Source organism: Monomorium pharaonis, chromosome 8 (assembly GCF_013373865.1).
Source record: "Monomorium pharaonis isolate MP-MQ-018 chromosome 8, ASM1337386v2, whole genome shotgun sequence".
Classification (NCBI taxonomy): domain Eukaryota; kingdom Metazoa; phylum Arthropoda; class Insecta; order Hymenoptera; family Formicidae; genus Monomorium; species Monomorium pharaonis.
In genome coordinates, this window is record NC_050474.1 from 11,938,728 (window position 1) to 11,961,089 (window position 22,362).

Here is a 22,362-nt window from a genome sequence, read left to right on the forward strand (position 1 = left end):
ACTTCTCTAGAAAGTGTAATATTTAACAAAGAAATGTTAAAAAATTATGTAATATGTTGTAAAATTATGTAATATGTTGTTTTTATTATATATGGTCATTATCATTACTGTACTTGTTATTATTTTTATTTATTATTGTGTAAAATATTGATATTAAATTAAATTATATTATATTTACACTTTTTATTTTTAAATTTAAATTTTTATTAAAACAAGTGTTTTTTTTATTGTAATTATATTAAGAATAAGAAAACTTACACAGTTGCGTCATATAACTTGATAGAATCTAATATTTTATTCGGTGTAAATAAATCGATTGGATTTATTTTATTAATTTCATCTTCAAGATTTTTACATTCTGTTTGCAAATTCGTCATTTTTCAATGCTTTACAGAACTTCTAAAAAAAGATTCTATATATTATAACAATTGTTGTGAGAGAGAGAGAGAGAGAGAGAGAGAGAGAGAGAGAGAGAGAGAGAGAGAGAGAGAGAGAGAGAGAGAGAGAGAGAGAGACTTTAACGAATCAAGAGAGCGAAAAAAGCGAAGAAGTGAGAGAGGAAAAAGAGAATAATAGAGTAAGAGGATGAGAGAAGGAAAGAACGAGAGAGCAAGAAAACGAAGACGAGGAAGCAAGAGAGTGAGAGCCCAAGAGAGCGGGAAAGCGAGAGAATGAAAAAGCGAGAGGATAAGAAAGTAAAAGAAGGAGAAATCAAAATAATTAACCCTTTTTTAAAAAGATTAAGAAATTTTTTTTACAAAAATTGTATTTCAATTATAGATTAGTATCCTTGTAAGTCTTTCTTTGTTTCGTTTGAAATAACATATAAAATTTTATTTACAACATTAACTTCACAACTAAAATACACATGAAATATAATCGAAATTGTTTTATTAATTAATATCTTAATAACTACATGAGCTTACTTCGTGAGCAATTGTCAAAACTGTCATGCTTATCACGTTATCGTTTGATATTGTGGATTCTTTGTTGTGACAGTTATTAACTGACACGTCGAAAACTATCATGCAAATTTGTGAAGGTAAGCTATTTTTATTTTTTAGATTACATAATGTTGTGAGCAAAACACTTACAACCGATAATATAATATAATATAGAATATTAAAATTAAATTATAAAAGATAGATTAGAATAACTCGCCAAGGAAGGTTCCTTATCGCGAGGAGTCAAGTAACATGCCTCGTGCGCTGCCGGTCGACCATCGCACCGGTCAACGCACCGGGCATCGCATGGAATTTAGCGAAGTTCAGCTTAGCAACGATCATGCCATCGGAAATGCATATTTGCGTTTTGGCAATTGTTGCTAAGCTCGCGCCGGATGTACACACACATTAATGTACACACATTGATGTACACACATTAATTGTGCTTTACGCACAGTCAAACCTGAGTTACCAATTTTTTCTCAAAACGGCCCTTTTTCAGTCTAATTCCGCTGGACTACATGCGGAAGGCCCATTGCCCCACTATTATGCCAAATCCGCGGCACTACTTAAACCGCCGAACAGCGGACCACGGGATCAGTGATAGTCAATCAAGCCGATACATACGGCCCGCGAGATTAGCATACGAACTTAGAGTTCGGGACTTAGGGTGCGGTCCATTTGCTATTTCCAATACTTCCAATGCTTTTGCTCCCAACGCTACGGAAACAACAGTCCACTAGCGTTACCAACGCTACAAATACTATGCAAGTGGACCGCTGTGAAGAGATAGCATTTGTAAGCATGGAACTAAATATCGCATTAGCATGTGCTGTAAAAACTTTTTTGGAACCATCTGCTTATATTTATGAAGATGACGACGCAATTATTTTAAAATTAATTATAAACCAGATGGGTACTATAAAAGAAAATCGCCTACCAATTCCCAGAATAGAGGGTTATGTCGAGCACATAATTCCATCACTTAGCGCTACAGAATTTAAATCTCATTTTCGGTGTGTATTATTTAAATATTTATATAATATTAATAAAAATGTAAAGACCTTAAAATTTGACATTTTTAATTGTTTATATTAACAATTAAATATTATATATTATTTAATATTAATATGATTGATTATTAGAATGCTACCTTCTACTTTTGAAATTATTTTGAATGAAATTGGGAATAAACTCATTCGTACTACAGATGAAAATAAAATGATACCTGATGAGAAACAATTATTATTAAGCTTGTGGCGTTTTGCAACGCCTGATTCATATAGGCAAGTATTGTAATGTTATTGATTGTACATATTAAAAGTACTTCCCTGTGAGTTATAACTTTTACATTAACACTTCACTTAACATTTATTAATGTTATCATACGATTATAATTGAGTGCAAAATAGAGAACTTCTACAGTCTCTAAAAATCGTCTACTTTGCAATTATTGTGTTTAATAATTTTGACAAACATTATATGAAATATTAGCTTTAATTAAAGTTTTAATATAAATCATTTGTTGTTTAGATCAATAATTCAGCGATTTAATGTGGGTAAAGCCACAGCTATAAGAATAGTGCGTCGAGTTGCTAAGGCACTGTGTGAGCTTTCGCCAAGATACATAACATGGCCTATAGAAAATAACATTCAAACTATTGTACATGGTTTTGCTTGCACAAGTGGTTTTCCTGATACTATTAGAGCTATAGACAACACTCACATTAATATTCCCGTGCCTGATCGAAATGCAGAAGCTTATATAAATCGGAAGGGTCATTATTCAATTCATTTACAAGTAAGATTTTAATAGTAAAATGGCAATACACTGGAAATACAATAATAATATAATAAAACTATTAAAATTAGTATTAACAAAAATATTATTTAATATCTAAAAAAGAATACACAAAAAATATGTATATATTTTTTTATGATTTGCATGTAAATTTTTTGTAAATAAATTTTATTTTATTATAAATATGTTATTGTTTTTTATTGAATTATAAAAGTAATTGTAAATAATAAAAATATATTTCTTTTTTATTTTACAGGCTATTTATGATCATACAAGACAATTTACACATGTTTCGTTTATCTACTGTTCAGGATTATATCAACAATCCAAATAAATTTCCAAATAACACTCATATAATTAGAGATTCTGCTTACAAATTGCATCAGTATCTAATGGTTCCATTCTCTGATAATGGATATCTTACAAGACTTCAAAAAAATTATAATTATTGCCATTCTTCTAGTCAAATGGTTATAGAACGAGCATTTGCTCTTTTAAAAGGATGGTGGAGAAGTCTATTGAATGATTTGGCAATAAATCGCATAGATTTTACCCCCTATCATATACTTGCTTGTTGTGTGCTACACAATATTTGCTTACAAAACAAGGACGAATTGCAATTGCAAGATGAAGTCATTGTTATAGATGTAGAAGAAATGCATGAAAGAAGAGTTGATCATAATTATGATAAAACTATTGCAGAAGCAAAACGAAATAACATATGTGCTAATTTAAATATAAGAATTGCATAAGATATTTGTTACAGGTATCTACAATGAATATTATACACTTTAATTTTTTCATAATTAAATTATTTGAAAAAATTTTTTTTAACTTTAAAAAATTTCTTTACAATCTATTCCTCAAGCAGGCAGATAAGAACTAATGTTTTGTAAAATTTTAATATTGCAATATTCTCTAGATTTGTGGAAAAAATTAGAACGAGAGCAACTGCGATAATTATATTCTACTCACATAATGGGATGATATGTCGAAAGGATTGGTAAGAAAAGTGATTACGTTATACCTTCCTTAAGAATTGAAAGCATTAAATAATACATAAGATATATGTAGTAATTTTTTATAATACTTTATTTTGGAAAATAGTATAATTTACTTTTGTGATATAACAATATAAAATAAAACGCAATACATGCAATACAGTTGTTATTCTTTCTATTCTTATTTAAAAAGAACATTTTTTCATTAATTAGTAAACTAAATTAAAATTTTTTCCAATCTTTTTTTTAGGAACAATATCTATTTCTTAACAGTACTTTTGATAATTGCTCAACTTAATAATAACTGTTATTATTAAATAAAATGTATTTATTTGTAAAATACATAAATTAAAGTATTTTTCATCTTATTAAAAAAAAAAAATTCAATTTTCAGTAAATATTTCTTTGAGCATATGATTATATTAGGAAAAATATAAATTAAAATCTCCACTGCAAATATTTATTATATCAAATATACATATATTTGATTATTAGCAACTAGTATCACATCCACTTGTTACATCCAAAATAGATGTAATTGGAGATACGAATTATATATATACTACATACATGTATATGTATTGCTAAGCGTTGGAATAATGCGTTTGACAAAATCTTTTATTCTGCAAATTTGTAAACAATTTTCTCTTATAATATCCATCTAATTATTTTTAAGATGCTTACATTATCTTTATAAATATAAGCAAATGGTTCCAATAATGTTTGTACAGCACACACTAATGATTGAATTCCTGTTACAGGATAATTCATGTTTACAAATGTTATCCTTCACAGTGGTCCGTTCGTATCTCAAAATAATATATATAAAAGAAAACTAAGAATTTTGGTAAAATTATTCAGTACATATGTCAACTTATTATTTACCTAAAAATTGTAATAAAAATATTTTAAATAAAAAAATAAAACTGCAACAAAAAGTAAAACTAACATTTAAAAAATCTTTCTTATACTGTTTGTTACTACTTTAAATATCACAGGTTTTTAACCCTTTAAGCGTCAAAGATTTTTATCTTTTCGGACATGATCCAAACTGTCAAAAAATTGAGAATCTTTGACCCTAAAGTCTATGATCTGGTAAATCCAGAGTACGTTCGAAGGAGTAAAGAGATTTCCAAACTATGAACTTTAGTGTCAAAATTTTTTTCAGCAGTTTGGGCTATGTTCAAAAAGACAAAAATCTTTAATACTGGCAGTTGAAGGATTAAATATTCTGTGCACAAGGTATTTGTTTACATACCACAACTATTTCGTAATTATTTTTTCTAGAATATTAAGTAATTTATCTTGACGAGTCATAGCTTCCTCGTGTATCTTCTTTCTTTCATTATTACTTTCTTTTATAACTGCCAATACTTTTTCCAATAAAACACATTGTTTTTTTTCTGCAATTTTAGTATATATAACATTAGACAGTATCTCAGTACTATCTTTGACTGTTTTCCAGCTAGGTACACAGACGATACAATGTAACACTGTGTCGTCTGTGTACCTTGCTGGAAAACAGCTTTTATTATTAAAATTTTTTAATATTCTTGTTACAATATGCAGTGCATTTAATTTTATAGTATTTATATATTGATACTTAATCCCAGCAAACACAGAACATAGCAGCAACATTGCGGCAATGTTATAACATTGTAGCAACATCACAGCAATATTACAACATGTTCTGTGTTTGCTGGGATATTATACTTAAAATAGTGTTACACTTAAAATAAACAAAATTATACTAAAAACATTGATATTTACGTTTGGAAGGTAATTCAGTTTTACATGGGCTCTTTTTTTTTTAATGTTATCATCTTCAGATGAAGACACTGCTATAGGAACACTACTGTCTAAAGTAACGACAGGAGTTACCCATGGTTTATTTCAAAATAGATTATCCATAATCTGAAATAAAAAAAAAAAATAAATTTTTCATAAAAAATAGATAAATATTAATAGTTATACAATACATACCTCATGCAAAATATACATATTTAAAATTAAAAAGCATATATTAGAAAAAATGGAATATATATTTACATCAAAGTATTTCCAAGAGCAAGGATTATTTCCACTTTTAAAATTGTGGTCTTTAATGTTTTTGTAGGTGTTTTTTAAACCTGCAAATTTGCTCTTACATTGAGAACCTGTCACATTGTACTCTTTCTCAAGTAACTTAGAAGCAATTATGTTCCAAAATTTTTTGCCCGTTATTTTTCCTGATTTTAATTGATATTCCTGCTCTTCATATACAGTAAATAATAGTAAGATCGCTTCGTGTGGCCAACGAAAATTATCTGTAATAACAAGATATACTGTAACTTTAAAAGACTTACATATTATTTTAACAATAAATCTTTTTCTTTTTCCTAAATATATTATATTTAATAGTAATAATATATTATACCTTTTTCTTGAAAAGAATCGGAAAGCGTTACTTCTTGCATTACTTCTTCATGACATATGTCACTGCTACAAGTGCCAGGAGATAAAGAAAATTCTGTAAAAAAAACATAAAATATAGATAAAAATTAATAATTTATACATATAAAATATTTATATACAGGGTGTCCCAACGCATGTGGACCATTACTCGTAAAAAGGTAGAAGGGATCGAGATGAACATACAGGTTCAATATTGTCTTGGGTTAGGTATGCAAATAATTGAGATATTAATTTTTCAAATTGTGCGAATAAGAGCGCGCCGTAGGAAAAGCCGAGCCGCTCGAGCCGTAGCGCGGCCCACTGTGTGAAGCATTGGCTGTCGGCGGCGGGGGGAAGGAGGAGAAGCGGCGCCGATGCCTGTGCTTCGCCGCCCTCGCGTCCCGCCGTACCACGTCTAGACTCACATCAATCGCCGCTCTCGCCTTCCACCGCACCGCGTCCAGACTCGCGTCGTTACGCACATTCGCAATTACTTGACAAAATTATTTAGCAAAGGTAGGGACAAATTAAAACCGTAATAAACTTCTGTGACTAAGAAAGTCGAAAGAGAGAAAGTGATGAAAACTTATGGAATCTTCAAATAATCTAATTTCTATTGTAATTGTGAATATAGTAAATTAATGAAAGTTTTTGGTACATTGACGATAGATTCTTTTTCTTAGATATCTGCAAGGTACAACAATAACAAAATATAATATTATATAATAAATTAAAAATTCGATAGAGGAGAAGGTAGTATTACGGTAACCTAATTTGTATAATAACTTTGTTTTAATCAATATTTGAAATTGAAAAGTTAACATTTTTATTCATCAATTACTTCGATATAAAAATTAAAAAAAAGAAGTTATGTTAAACATGTTAATATGTTTAACATAACTTCTTTTTTTTAGATGTTAATATGTTTAAAAAATTACATTAATCAAATCCCATGTTATTATTTAACTTAATCTAAATGTACATTAAGAATGCTGTACACGATGCTGCTTTTATTTCGCTTTGAGCAAGCTTCTTAATTCGTCAGCAAATTCGCTGATAAAAACTTCTTGTAGACGCTCATTTTTTATTCGCTAGCCTCTAAAATTTTCAAGACGCGGCGTCTGTTGGTCGCTACGCTAAAGTTGAACATGTTCAACTTTAACGCTTTCGTCAAGCGAATAGCTGGCGTCTTTAGCAGCAGCGTCAAAAAACACTCCGTGTAAAGACGTTAGCGAATAATTCTACGGGCGAGTAGCGAATAGTTCAGCATTCTGCGCATGCGCAAGATGGCCAGCTGACGTTTCATTATCAAGAAGACGTACATGCGTGAGTTAGGTGCTATAATATTTCTTATTATAGCACGTGGAATTTTCTTTAATTTTTGTGTCCAAAATGCCTCCAAAATTAGCAAGATTAAAGAATACAGAAATATGTACTGTTCTCGAGATCTTGAAAAATTATCCAATTATTTGGAATATAAAACTAAAAGATTACTCAAACAAACCCATGCGAGATGGACAAGTAGCAATGATGCTCATTGATCTCGAAAAAAGGAATTTGAAGATGTGCGAAGAAGAATTCCGAGGTAAGTACATTTGCTAAAATATTAAAACTTAACCTAAAATCTCTATATATACATAGTGTTTAATTTATACATTTTTAAAGGCTGTAAACAAATAAGTTCTAATTTATTTATAATACAATAACTTAACTATAGCTTAAATAAAAGATCATGAAAGTATTTTTATTTTCTATTGTGCTAGTGCATTTTCGTTTATACTGATTTTGTAAAAACTGCAGATAATTTAAGAAAAAAATTAAGGTTTCTTTGGAAACTAGTAACGCTTGGAAAATTATTCATAAGTCATAAATAGTAATAAAACATTGTTTTTATTTTTACAGCACACTTGAAAAGTATTAAAGATACATACAGGAAAGAACTGAAAAAAGTGAATAGTAGCAAGAAAAGTGGAACAGATCCAGATTCGTTGTACATTCCAAGATTGACTTGGTATGATTCTTTCTTACGAGAAATTGTTAGTACAAGAAATTCATCATCAAACATGGTAAGATTTATTATTTTTAAACAAATATCTGGATAAATAAAAGTCATTTAATATCTTTAACTAAACCTAGAGAATAGATGTAACGTTTAACTATTATTTAGTAGTGTACTATAGTATTAAAAAAATGAAATTATGAGAGCCTATTTTATGTTAGGTGTTTTTTATTTTTTATGATATACATATACATCTCTTTGTGTATGACAGAAAAAAAAACAACTAATATAAAATAAGCTCTCATAATTTCATTTTTAATACTATATTATAAATGTATTACATATGTATATTAAATCTTTCTTCCAATCTTCTTTAATTGCCAAGGAAGTGCTCCTTCTCCAACAAAGTATTCAGCATACTGTTTTCCTATTCTCTCTGCAGTAAAGCTGTAGTTATTAGAATTTTTTAAATTAACAACTGCTAAATTTCCTACTTGTTCTCGCCACTGTCCTGGAATAACATCTCTAGTAGCAGTGTCTTCTACATCAACAGATTTAGGTGGTAGGTACGTTGATGCCGAAGTTTTCCTGAGCCAATTATGGATTGCACATGCAGCCCAAACAATTTTATCTACCCTGTCAGGCGTCTGGTTTATTGTTCGCAGGAACACACCAAATCTCCATACTAACATACCAAAAGTATTTTCAGAAATACGTCTTGCTCGAGACAATCGATAATTGAAGATAAGTTCTTCTTCATTGAGTAATCTTCTATTATAAGGTTTCAACAGATTAGAACGCAGAGGAAACGCATCATCTCCAACAATCACTGCATTTTCTGGGAGACCAAATGATTTATTCTCTAAGGCTTGATTAAGCTTTGAATCTCTGAAAATAGCACTGTCACTTGCTCGACCATTTGCTCCTATGTCGACAAATGTAAAATTGTAATCATCATCTACCATAGCAAATAAAATAATGCTATATGTTCCCTTATAATTAAAGAATTCAGAGCCACTATTAGCTGGGCATACTATCTCGATATGTTTTCCGTCGAAATGGCGCCCGCGCAGTTGGGAAAATTCCATCGTGTTTCAAATCCTTTCATTATGCACGTCCATTTTTGTGATGTAGATGGTGGCTAAAACAAACAATGCAAACAAAAAAATAAGTTTCTAAAATATTTAACAAAATATCTCTCATTCATTGACAGAATGAAGATCGTGGTGCAACAAGAGAAAGTCAAGAAGAAACTTTTGAAGAAATTGAAAATGATGACAGTGAGATGACTCAGCATTTGGAGACCCCTGATAATGAAGAAGAAAGGAATAAAGATGAAGTCAAAGATAATACAACAAGCGACATTCCGGAGCAGAAAAAAGATAATGAAGCCGATCAGAGAAAACGCAAAATATCGGGTGATACATTAGAGAAAATCCCTAAAAATAGACAAATTATGAAGAACTTGAAAAGGAAGCAATCGACAAGTCCAACTCTCAGTAGTAATGTACAAAATGCCATAGAGCATCTTGATAATATTGTTTCAAAGATGAAGAAAACAGAAGATGAAAATGATCAATTTGGCCGATATGTAGCTTTTCAACTCGGTTCTTTGCCTCCCATTTGGTCTGTCATGCTCAGAGGTGAAATTCAAAATACTATTACAAAGATTGTTTTGGAATCTTTGCGTGGCCAACAACCTGAAACTAGTAATGCGTTTCCTTTGCTCTACCATCAAACTTCTTAACAAGACGTATCAAATTATTCTTCATCTGTTTCCAATTATCACTCCAAGCCTTCTATTTCCCATATAAATATCAGTCAACTGAGTAATTCACCAAATCCTTCTTCTCCATTACCATATTCTCCTACATCACCATATTCTTCCTCTCCATCATCATATTCTTGCTCTTCATATTCTTCCTCTCCATATCCTCCTCCCTTTCCATATCCTCCTCTTTCTCCATCACAATATCATTCCCCTTCATCATCATATCTTTCTTCTTCATCACAACATTCTCCTCTCTCTCCATCACAACATCCTCCTCTCTCTCTCCATCACAACATCCTCCTCTCTCTTCATCACAACATCCTCCTCTATTTTCATCACAACATCCTCCTCTCTCTTCATCACAACATCCTCCTCTCTCTTCATCACATCCTCCTCTCTCTTCATCACAACATCCTCCTCTCTCTTCATCACAACATCCTCCTCTTTCTTTATCACATCCTCCTCTCTTTTCATCACAACATCCTCCTCTCTCTTTATCACAACATCCTCCTCTCTCTCCATCACTACATCCTCCTCCTTCTTTATAACCGCATTATTATCGTTCTCCATATGACCACAATATTGCCAAACTTTTCTATTTAATAAGATCGCCCACAAAGCTACTGATAACATTGAAAATAATTTCATAGCTGATATGTTTAAACAATAAATTAGAAATTTTCTTTTGTAAAAGCTGAATTAAAATAAACACTTTTTTTTACATAAATATTTTTGTTTTTAACTTCTTCATCTTTATTTATTATTATATTATATTTTTTACATTTTAAGTACTACAAAATTTCTCTATTATTAAAAAAAATAAAATTTATTTCTTATCCATATTATCACTTTCATTGTTCAAAATTGAAAAATACTATTTCAATTTAATTATAAAAATATATTTATTTTTTGAACATTCCTACTATTGAATAGTGTTATAATTGCCGTTTTTCAATTATATCAAGTTTAAAAGTATAATTGCATTAGTTTCTTTAATTATGGAAGAGTTGCATATTAAGTTAAATACAAAAATTAAAAAAATATTTTCTCATCCAAAGTCATAATTCTTTTCTAAAAAAATAATATTTATTTTAAAATGATAATATAAGAATAAGGTTTTTTGTAACCAAGTCTGAATATTGTATCTTCTTTAGAATTAAGTAGTTTATAAATTTTATAAGATTACCTTTAAATAGTCCCACAACACTTGTTTGATTGCGTCAAGAACTTCTGGTAGAAATTTACAAATCGTGCAGGCTGCAACTCTAAAAAGCAGTTCTAAGGATTGGTAAGAGTCCCCTGTGGTTAAATATCTAAGAATTATTTCTAATTTAGTCCGAGATGGAATAGCAGGCCGCATTAGAGTATCCTTTTTTTGAATAAGTGGATGTACTTTCTTCAAAAGCTCTTCAAATTTCTCGCACGTTAATCGTAACGTTTTGCGGTACGCGATTGGATCTTCCAACGCCAATTCCTTAAAAAGATTGTTTGAAGCACTGAACTAATCTTCTATTTAACCATTTCCGTACCCACATTCTTCTTTTTTTTTGTTATACACTGAAAAAAAAGTAATATATCCAATAAGATATGTAATTGTGGGCTACCAATTACAGATATATTCAATACAATAATATATGCTATTGCAGTATCAACATTGTACTTGCATTAACAGTAAAATTATTGTATTGAGTATTTTATATAGTTGGCAGCCCGCAATTACATTGGCTATATTACATTTTTTTTCTGTGTAGCACAATTAGTAATTTCAATTTTAAGAATTTGAGCACAAAGCACAACAGCGACTTGAAGGAAATCATCCTGTGACGCCATGATTGTAAGACTGGTCATCTCCATAACATTTTCGCCCAAACGCTTTGCGACTTTATTTGTTTTATCAGCAACGTGTAAATGTAAATACATGATTTAACGCTAGCGACTTTGTCAGCTAGAAATTCGCTTTGGGAAAGCGAAAAGCTGGCGATTAAAGAAGCCAGCGACAAGCGTCAAAAGCAGCATCGTGTACAGCACCTTTTAGCCAAATAAAATATTAAATAAAAAAAACACTCATATGTACATATATTAATCTAAGTTTTAAAATTCTTTCTTTTTTACGTTTTAGTTTTTATCTTCACATACGTACGCTATTAGCAATATTACGACGAAAAAATAATTAAAACATCATATATATACAGGGTGTAATGTAATCGGAAGCCATCCCGTAATGGAAAGATAGACGCGATCAAGATGAACATAAAAGTCCAATATTGTCTTGGGTTAGGTCTATCAATAATCGAGATATAAATTTTTCAAATTGTACGAATGAGAGCGCGCCGTGTGAAGAGCCGAGACGCTCGAGCTGTAGCGCGGCCCACTGTGTCGAGCATTGGCTGCCGGCGGCGGGGGGAAGAAGGAGAAGCGGTGCCGCTGCCTGTGCTTCGCCGCCCTCGCGTCTCACTGCACCGCGCCAATACTCGTGGCAATGGCAGCTATGCACATTCGCGATTACTTGACAAATTAGGACAGTTAGCAAAGATATGACAAATTAAAACCGTAATAAACTGCTGTGATTAAGAAAGTCGAAAGAGCGAAAGCGATAGATACTTATGGAATCTACAAATAATCTAATTTCTATCGTAATTGTGAATAAGTAAATTAATAAAAGTTTTTCGTACATTCACGAAAGATTCTTTCTTTTTCTTAAATATCTTATTTACAGTATCATACAATTCTAACTTTGTTTCTTATCGAATTGTGTCGTACTGTTAAATCCTTGATGAAAACATTAATAAAAAATTAACATAAATTTACAATTGATTCTTAAAGTGATAATTTTCTTTTATAAGTGTATTATAATATTTGCCGCATCAAATTCTCTCATCGTTTCTTATTGTTTTTTTTCCATGGAATGTTAAATTAACAAAGGTTTATCACAATTAATATCTACGATTGATTCTTCATACATTCTCATTTCGTAAATATTTAATTAGAAAATTATAAAATGCACGATATATCCATATAATATGTTACACTCATTGTTCATAACACGATAGAAAAATATCTCTTGATGTAACGATTTCACAATAGATTATGCCTTCTACGATAATTATGCTTAGAGATGTTCAATATCAAATGTTATTAATATAACGAAGAGTTTTTCTTTCATAACGATAGGGAACTCGGAATTTCTTTTATCTTTAATTACATTATTAATTACGACAGATTTTTACTGATTGATTCAGAATAGATATCAAGAAAAATACAAAAATCTAATTGGTTTCTCTTTCGTAATCCATTACTTGTCTGAATAAAAAAAAAAAGAATTTCAAGAAGTGATATCATTGTCTATCGTTCTCTCGTTTCCTGTTAGGAAAGTATATTTTCTCGTTGGAATATGACAAAATATCTACGGAGACATCGTGTTTAATAGTTCTGTTGGAATATTTCGTAAACTTAAGTTCTCTATTGTATAATAACGAAAGAAAACGCTTTCTTGTTAACCATACTGGTGACATTAACATCTCCAAGTATAATTACGATCGTATCGTATAATTTAATCACGAAATCGTTAGATCAGGCATGATACAAGATATTTAAGGAAAAGAAAGAATCTTTCGTGAATGTACGAAAAACTTTTATTAATTTACTTATTCACAATTACGATAAAAATTAGATTATTTGTAGATTCCATAAGTATCTATCGCTTTCGCTCTTTCGACTTTCTTAATCACAGCAGTTTATTACGGTTTTAATTTGTCATATTTTTGCTAACTGTCCTAATTTGTCAAGTAATTGCGAATGTGCATAGCTGCCATTGCCACGAGTATTGGCGCGGTGCAGTGAGACGCGAGGGCGGCGAAGCACAGGCAGCGGCACCGCTTCTCCTTCTTCCCCCCGCCGCCGGCAGCCAATGCTCGACACAGTGGGCCGCGCTACAGCTCGAGCGTCTCGGTTCTTCACACGGCGCGCTCTCATTCGTACAATTTGAAAAATTTATATCTCGATTATTGATAGACCTAACCCAAGACAATATTGGACTTTTATGTTCATCTCGATCCCGTCTATCTTTCCATTACGGGATGGCTTCCGATTACATTACACCCTGTATATATATAAAGCAAGTTAAACGTTACTATACAGTACTGTGAATTCTTCATCGCAGTGGTTAAAACGACGTGTCGAAAACTTCATGCAATTATATGAAGGTAAGTTTTAACTTAATTTTTTAATTACATATGTATATACATGCATTACAGTCAGAAAATTTAGGACTCAGAATCTATAATCTATATATTATTATTTTTAAAATGAATTTTATGTTGATTGTTGATAATAATATTTAAAGATATAAAAATTATGAAATAAATAGAACTTTATTATTTAGAAGAAAATGAAGTTATAGATAATATTATTTATTTTAAAAATAATATAGATCGTAAACTTCTGACGGTAGTGTATGTAAGATATTTTGATATAGGCACTCCTTTTATCTCTAAATTAACAGAGTTAAATTTCTATTTAAACAGATGATAATAATTGAATTTTATATACAAATAATATATTTATAATAATTGCATTGTATGTGTAGATCACTATCTAACAAACTTAAACTTTTTTAGATTGAATCTGATCAGATACTTCTTATAAATTATTTTTTGCCAAAAATAAATTTGTAAATAAAATTACTCTGTAATATTATATATTTGAAAAAATTAGACTTAAGACATTTTTTATTACTCTTGAATTTAGGTTTAATTAGAATGTGACGTGATAAAATAATTTAATTTGTATATTTGTTTTCTGTAACAAAAAAATATAATAATCACATATTGTATTAATTACTTCATACAAAAATATAAATAAAAATCACTGCTTTCGTAATTGTAACATCAAGTACAGAATGTATATACCCTGTATATACAACATACAATATATAATATACCATACAATAAACAAATTATATATATATATATATATATATATATATATATATATATACAGGGAGTCCCAGAGCATACTGGTCACTGTTCATAAAAAGGTAGATGGGATCGAGATGAACATAAAAGTTCAATATTGTTGTGGGTTTGGTCTGCTAATAATCGAGATATAAATTTTTTAAATTGTGCGAATGAGAGCGCGCCTTGCGCGCCGAAGGAAGGGCTCGAGCCGCTCGAGCCATAGCACGGCCTATTGTTTCAAGCATTGGCTGTCGGCGGCGGCGGGGGAAAGAAGGAGAAGCGTAGCGTCGTCGTCGTTCCCACGTCTCGCTGCACCGCGCCTAAGCTCGCGTCGATGGCTGCTACGCATACTCGCGATTACATGACGAGATTATGAATTATTAATAAAAATAGGACAAATTTAAATCGTAATAAACTTTTGTAAATAAGAAAGTCGAAAGAGAGAAAGCGATGGAAACGTATGGAACCTGCAAATAGTATAATATTTGCCGCATCAAATTCTCTCATCGTTTTTTATGGAATATTAAATTAACGAAGATTTATCACGATTGATTCTTTATACATTCTCCTTTCGTAACCATCTTATTAGAAAATTACGAAATGCACGAAATACTATCCCTAATATGCACTCTTTGTAAAATAACACGATAGAAAAATATTCACGTTTGATCTAACAACTTCAGGATAAATTATTCGATGCAACTTCTATGGTAATTATAAGTAATTAGAGATCAATGTTATGTCAAGTATCGTTAGTATGGTTAACTAGAAATGATTTTCTCTTGTATATGATAGAGAACTTCGAATTTCTTCTATCGTTAATACATTATAAGTCACTGAAAATCTGTCGTAATTAATAATGCAATTAAAGGTAAAAGAAACTCTGAATTCTTTTATTCATTATTGAATTTTTTATTTACTCTTGATTTGTATGTAAAATTGAACTTTGTACTTTTATACTTTGTAATTTAGCAGGAATATCTTTCTCTCTAAAGTATTTACAGAAACACGATAAACGTCATTTTCAACAACAGTTCCAATCAATATTATTAGAGTTTCATTAAATGTCATAAAATTTTTTTAACAAGATTACTATTTTTTAACATTTTTAACATTAAACACGATACGACACTCAGAAAGAAAGTATCGTGCTGATTATTTATCGCAGTTTTAGTGATAATTTTTGATAATTTTTTTTTCGGTCGTGTGTACACTAAAAATATAAAGAAATGATAATTGTTAAAATTTTATTCAAATTACACATAATGAAAGTAGAATAGTACAAACTAAAGATGTTGTTAAACGTGGTAATATTTACTGTATTTGTGTACTACGTAGTGCTCGAGAGAGAAAGAGGGAGGGGGGGGGGGGAGAGAGAGAGAGAGAGAGAGAGAGAGAGAGAGAGAGAGAGAGAGAGAGAGAGAGAGAGAGAGAGAGAGAGAGAGAGGTGTCATACTAAAATGCGCGAAATACTTATCCATAGTATGTTACACTCTTTGTAATAACACAGAAAAATATTCCCTCTTGATGTAACGATTTCACGATAGCTTAGGCGATGCTACGATAATTATGCTCAAAAATTAATGTTCAATATCATGTATTGTTAACACAACGAAGGATTTTCTTTTATAACCATAGAAAACTTACAGTTTCTTCTACCTTTAATTGCATTATTAATTACGACAGATTTTCAGTGACTTATAATATATTAACGATAGAAGAAATTCGAAGTTCTCTATCATATACAAGAGAAAATCATTTCTAGTTAACCATTCTAACGATACTTGACATAACATTGATCTCTAATTACCTATAATTACCGTAGAAGTTGCATCGAATAATTTATCCTGAAGTCGTTAGATCAAACGTGAATATTTTTCTATCATGTTATTTTACAAAGAGTGCATATTAGGGATAGTATTTCGTGCATTTCGTAATTTTCTAATAAGATGGTTACGAAAGGAGAATGTATAAAGAATCAATCGTGATAAATCTTCGTTAATTTAATATTCCATAAAAAACGATGAGAGAATTTGATGCGGCAAATATTATATTATTTGCAGGTTCCATACGTTTCCATCGCTTTCTCTCTTTCGACTTTCTTATTTACAAAAGTTTATTACGATTTAAATTTGTCCTATTTTTATTAATAATTTATAATCTCGTCATGTAATCGCGAGTGTGCGTAGCAGCCATCGACGCAAGCTTAGGCACGGTGCGGCGAGACGTGGGAACGGCGACGACGCCACGCTTCTCCTTCCCCCCGCGCCGCCGGCAGCCAATACTTGAAACAGTAGGCCGTGCTATGGCTCGAGCGGCTCGAGCCCTTCCTTCGGCGCGCAAGGCGCGCTCTCATTCGCATAATTTAAAAAATTTATATCTCGATTATTAGCAGACCAAACCCACAACAATATTGAACTTCTATGTTCATCTCGATCCCATCTACCTTTTTATGAACAGTGACCAGTATGCTCTGGGACTCCCTGTATATATACAGGGTGTAATGTAATCGGAAGCCATCCCGTAATGGGAAGATAGACGGGATCGAGATGAACATAAAAGTCCAACATTGTCTTGGGTTAGGTCTATCAACAATCGAGATATAAATTTTTCAAATTGTACGAATAAGAGCGCGCCGTGTGAAGAGCCGAGACGCTCGAGCTGTAGCGCGGCCCACTGTGTCGAGCATTGGCTGCCGGCGGCGGGGGGAAAGGAGCAGAAGCGGCACCGCTGCCTGTGCTTCGCCGCCCTCGCGTCTCGCCGCACCGCGCCTACACTCGCGGCGATGGCCGCTACGCACATTCGCGATTACTTGACAAATTAGGAGTTAGCAGAGATATGACAAATTAAAACCGTAATAAACTGCTGTGATTAAGAAAGTCGAAAGAGCAAAAGCGATAAAAACTTATGGAATCTACAAATAATCTAATTTCTATCGTAACTGTGAATAAGTAAATTAATAAAAGTTTTTCGTACATTCACGAAAGAATCTTTCTTTTTCTTAAATATCTTATTTACAGTATCATACAATTCTAACTTTGTTTCTCATCGAATTGTGTCGTACTGTTAAATCCTTGATGAAAACATTAATAAAAAATTACCATAAATTCACGATTGATTCTCAAAGTAATAATTTTCTTTTATAAGTGTATTATAATATTTGCCGCATCAAATTCTCTCATCGTTTCTTATCGTTTTTCTTTTCATGAAATGTTAAATTAACGAAGGTTTATCACAATTAACATCTATGATTCTTCATACATTCTCTTTTCGTAAATATTTAATTAGAAAATTACAAAATGCGCAATATATCCATATAATATGTTACACTCTTTGTTCATAACACGATAGAAAAATATCTCTTGATGTAACGATTTCATAATAGATTATGCCTTCTACGATAATTATGCTTAGAGATCGATGTTCAATATCAAGTATTGTTAATACAAGAAGAATTGTCTATCGTTCTCTCGTTTCCTGTTAGGAAAGTATATTTTCTCGTTGGAATATGACAAAATATCTACGGAGACATATCATTGATATCAATGATATCACTTCTTGAAATTCTTTTTTTTTATTCAGACAAGTAATGGATTACAAAAGAGTAATCAATTAAATTCTTGTATTTTTTTTTATATCTGTTCTGAATCAATCAGTAAAAATTACTGTCGTAATTAATAATGTAATTAAAGATAAAAGAAATTTCAAGTTCCCTATCGTTATGAAAGAAAAACTCTTCTTGTATTAACAATACTTGATATTGAACATCGATCTCTAAGCATAATTATCGTAGAAGGCATAATCTATTATGAAATCGTTACATCAAGAGATATTTTTCTATCGTGTTATGAACAAAGAGTGTAACATATTATATGGATATATTGCGCATTTTGTAATTTTCTAATTAAATATTTACGAAAAGAGAATGTATGAAGAATCATAGATGTTAATTGTGATAAACCTTCGTTAATTTAACATTTCATGAAAAGAAAAACGATAAGAAACGATGAGAGAATTTGATGCGGCAAATATTATAATACACTTATAAAAGAAAATTATTACTTTGAGAATCAATCGTGAATTTATGGTAATTTTTTATTAATGTTTTCATCAAGGATTTAACAGTACGACACAATTCGATGAGAAACAAAGTTAGAATTGTATGATACTGTAAATAAGATATTTAAGAAAAAGAAAGATTCTTTCGTGAATGTACGAAAAACTTTTATTAATTTACTTATTCACAGTTACGATAGAAATTAGATTATTTGTAGATTCCATAAGTTTTTATCGCTTTTGCTCTTTCGACTTTCTTAATCACAGCAGTTTATTACGGTTTTAATTTGTCATATCTCTGCTAACTCCTAATTTGTCAAGTAATCGCGAATGTGCGTAGCGGCCATCGCCGCGAGTGTAGGCGCGGTGCGGCGAGACGCGAGGGCGGCGAAGCACAGGCAGCGGCGCCGCTTCTGCTCCTTTCCCCCCGCCGCCGGCAGCCAATGCTCGACACAGTGGGCCGCGCTACAGCTCGAGCGTCTCGGCTCTTCACACGGCGCGCTCTCATTCGTACAATTTGAAAAATTTATATCTCGATTGTTGATAGACCTAACCCAAGACAATGTTGGACTTTTATGTTCATCTCGATCCCGTCTATCTTCCCATTACGGGATGGCTTCCGATTACATTACACCCTGTATATGTATATGTATGTATGTATACATAATTTACATACGATCTCTCCAACAATGAATATTCCGTTAAAGAGGTTTTACCTCAAGGGCAATAAGTTTATAACGCAAACAATAAATAACGCTTTTTATTTTAGCAGCCCCCCCCCTTCCATCTCATATTAGGTGCCTGTCTCATAATAGGTGCTTCTCCTTTTTATATTAATATCTGTTTGAATAAAATTGAAATTATATAAATATAAAAATCATATAAAATTCATAATATCTATTATGTAAAAAATAATTTTTTACGTTTCAATTTCAATTTTCAAATATGCACGTTCAGCGAAATATCATAAGAAAAGTTATTAGTCTTTGCAAAAACGAAGATCTGCTTGAATAATCATCGTATTAAGTGCAGGCATTTAATTATTAATATATTTTTTATCTAAAACCAGTAGAACACTATGGGATATATATTACATAAGACATTTTATTTTGATAAATATTTTTAAAAACATGGAAGACACATTCAAATACTTTATACAAATTGCATTGAATGATGGAAAATTAGAGTAAAATAATAATAAATTATAGTAAAATTTATTTTTTAAAGTAATTACTTATTTCAAATTGTTATTACAATGTGACATCAAATAGAAAATATTCTTTTATTAAATAAATTGTATTCAAAGTAGTGATTAGACATTACTCTAAATAGAATAGACTTTATTGCTTCCTTTTCAGGGTTACAAGGCGCTTTTACTCTGCGGAGTGTTCCCAAACCGCTTACAATACATTAACCCTCATCTCCCGACCGACCTGGCCATATGCGACCTTTTACAATCTATTTCCCCCCACCCCTGCTCGCTGCCCCACTCTCTCCTCCCAAACCCCCACCTTTACTCCTTCCTCCGGCCCTCCTTTCCAACTCTTCGTCCATCATACCTCTCTGTTGCTTCCTTGATCTCATCTTCTTCGCTCTCCTCCTTCAGCTCTCTCTCTCTCTCTGTGGGCCTCTCTTCCTTTCTCCTTGTCCTCCTCCCTATCTCTCCCCTCCCTCTCCGTTCTACTCGCACTTCTCTCTTCTGAGGTTTCCTCTCTCCACTTTTCTCCGTCTCCTCCTTTTTTTTCTCTTTCTCCTCTCCTCTTTGCTCTTTCCAGCATCCTCCATCTTATTCTCCTCTCCTCCATGGTTAAGTCTCTTCCTCCTCCGCTTCTTACCCCGTGCTCCTCTTCTCCTCGTCGTCTCCTTCTGACTGTCGTCCCTCTTCTCTTCTTCCTCCTTGGTTTCTTTCTTCCTTCTCTCCCCTCGTCTCTTTTTTCCTCTTCTCTTCCTCACCTCTCACCCTGTTTAGCTCTCTTTATCTCTTCTTTCTGCTCAATTTCTCCTTTCGCCGCTAACACTGACTTTCCGCCACTGCCTCTGCTTCTATACTCATGTATCACCGACGGATCACGTGTTTTGGAACTCAGCGTTCCCAAACTCGCTACCGTCTTTCCCCCTCAATCCTGTCAACCTTGTTCACATCTTCCTATGTTCCCGCCAGGTATTCCGCCATGTCTCTGCTGTCCACACTTTCTTCTTCTAGATGGCGCTGCTCTTCTTCTCCACTGCTCCACCACCGCGCCATCTCCCCACATCTTCGGACCACGTTCCTTCCATCCTCACTTTTTCTCCTCTGTCGCCCTCTTCCTGACCTCTTCTTCCCGCACATTGCTTCTATACTCCATGTTAATCTCCTTCGCCTCCGAAATTCTCCGCAACTTCTCTTCTTATTTCTTCTCTTCTCCGTCCTCCCTTGCTTTCCCTCCAATTGCCCGATCACTCTCCAACTTCCTCTTTCCGAATTTCTCACTCATGCTTTTCACTTTTATCTCCTTCACCACTTACTACCTTTTCACTCCGGAGCTTTCTAAATCGCAAACTCTCCCAATCACGCCATCTTCAATTCTCTTCGATTAGACATTACTCATAATTCTTACAAAAACTTCAACGAAATAGTAAAACAATATACACGTCGATTGCTCTCATAAAAAAAAATTATTTAATCCATTAACGCTGGGTTAAACGCAATTTTGCAAAATGAAAAAGTTGTTTGACTTCGGAAATCTTACTATGTATTCCATGTTCGTGAATTTTGGATACCTTGTGTGTGTATGTGTGTGTGTGTTATGTATTTTTGATTATACTTATATTAATTCATATTTTGTAAAAATTAATTAATTTTTTATATATACGTATAATATAAACATTAAATTCACATTATTAAATAAAGAAATCATTTTATTTTGTTACAGATAAATTCTATATTCAATCTGACGACAAATTCATATTGGAAGGTGAAAGTAAAGAATTTAATAAAGGTTAAATGTTTAATGTAATATTTATTAAATTAGAAAAATTATTAGAATTTATTAGAAAAAAACTAAAATAAATTTGAAAGTTAACAATAATAAATTAATTAGTTAATAAGTTAATGAGTTTATAAATTAAAATATAATTAATTAATTTTTTAGTATTATTTTAATAAATTTATATTATAAATTAATTTAATTCATTGTTATTAATAATATTATCTTTATATTTATAGCTTCAAGAAGACGGCAGAGAAACATAAAAAAAATTAATTTCAAGGAGCATTTATATAAATAATATAATTAATTAATTAATTAAAATTGTTAAATAAATTATATAAAGAAAATTGAAAGTATTATATATTATCTCAAACTGTTATATATATACACAATATGTTATATATTTTAAGTCATTAAAATATTCTAATATTAT

General features: G+C 31.6%; 2 protein-coding genes across 2 annotated transcripts; one reads left to right on the top strand and one right to left on the bottom strand.

Moving 5' to 3' along the window:
- The first annotated feature begins 7,563 nt into the window (after positions 1 to 7,563).
- On the top strand, positions 7,564 to 8,297 carry LOC118646889. Its single transcript, XM_036290771.1, has 2 exons — positions 7,564 to 7,764; positions 8,082 to 8,297. The coding sequence occupies exons 1-2, from the start codon at positions 7,572 to 7,574 to the stop codon at positions 8,279 to 8,281; spliced, it is 393 nt and encodes a 130-aa protein (XP_036146664.1). The 5' UTR covers positions 7,564 to 7,571; the 3' UTR covers positions 8,282 to 8,297.
- Positions 8,298 to 8,528: 231 nt separating this feature from the next.
- On the bottom strand, positions 8,529 to 9,143 carry LOC118646915 (protein ALP1-like). The gene has a single exon (XM_036290862.1). The coding sequence runs from the start codon at positions 9,141 to 9,143 to the stop codon at positions 8,529 to 8,531; it is 615 nt and encodes a 204-aa protein (XP_036146755.1).
- Between the last annotated feature and the right edge of the window lie 13,219 nt (positions 9,144 to 22,362).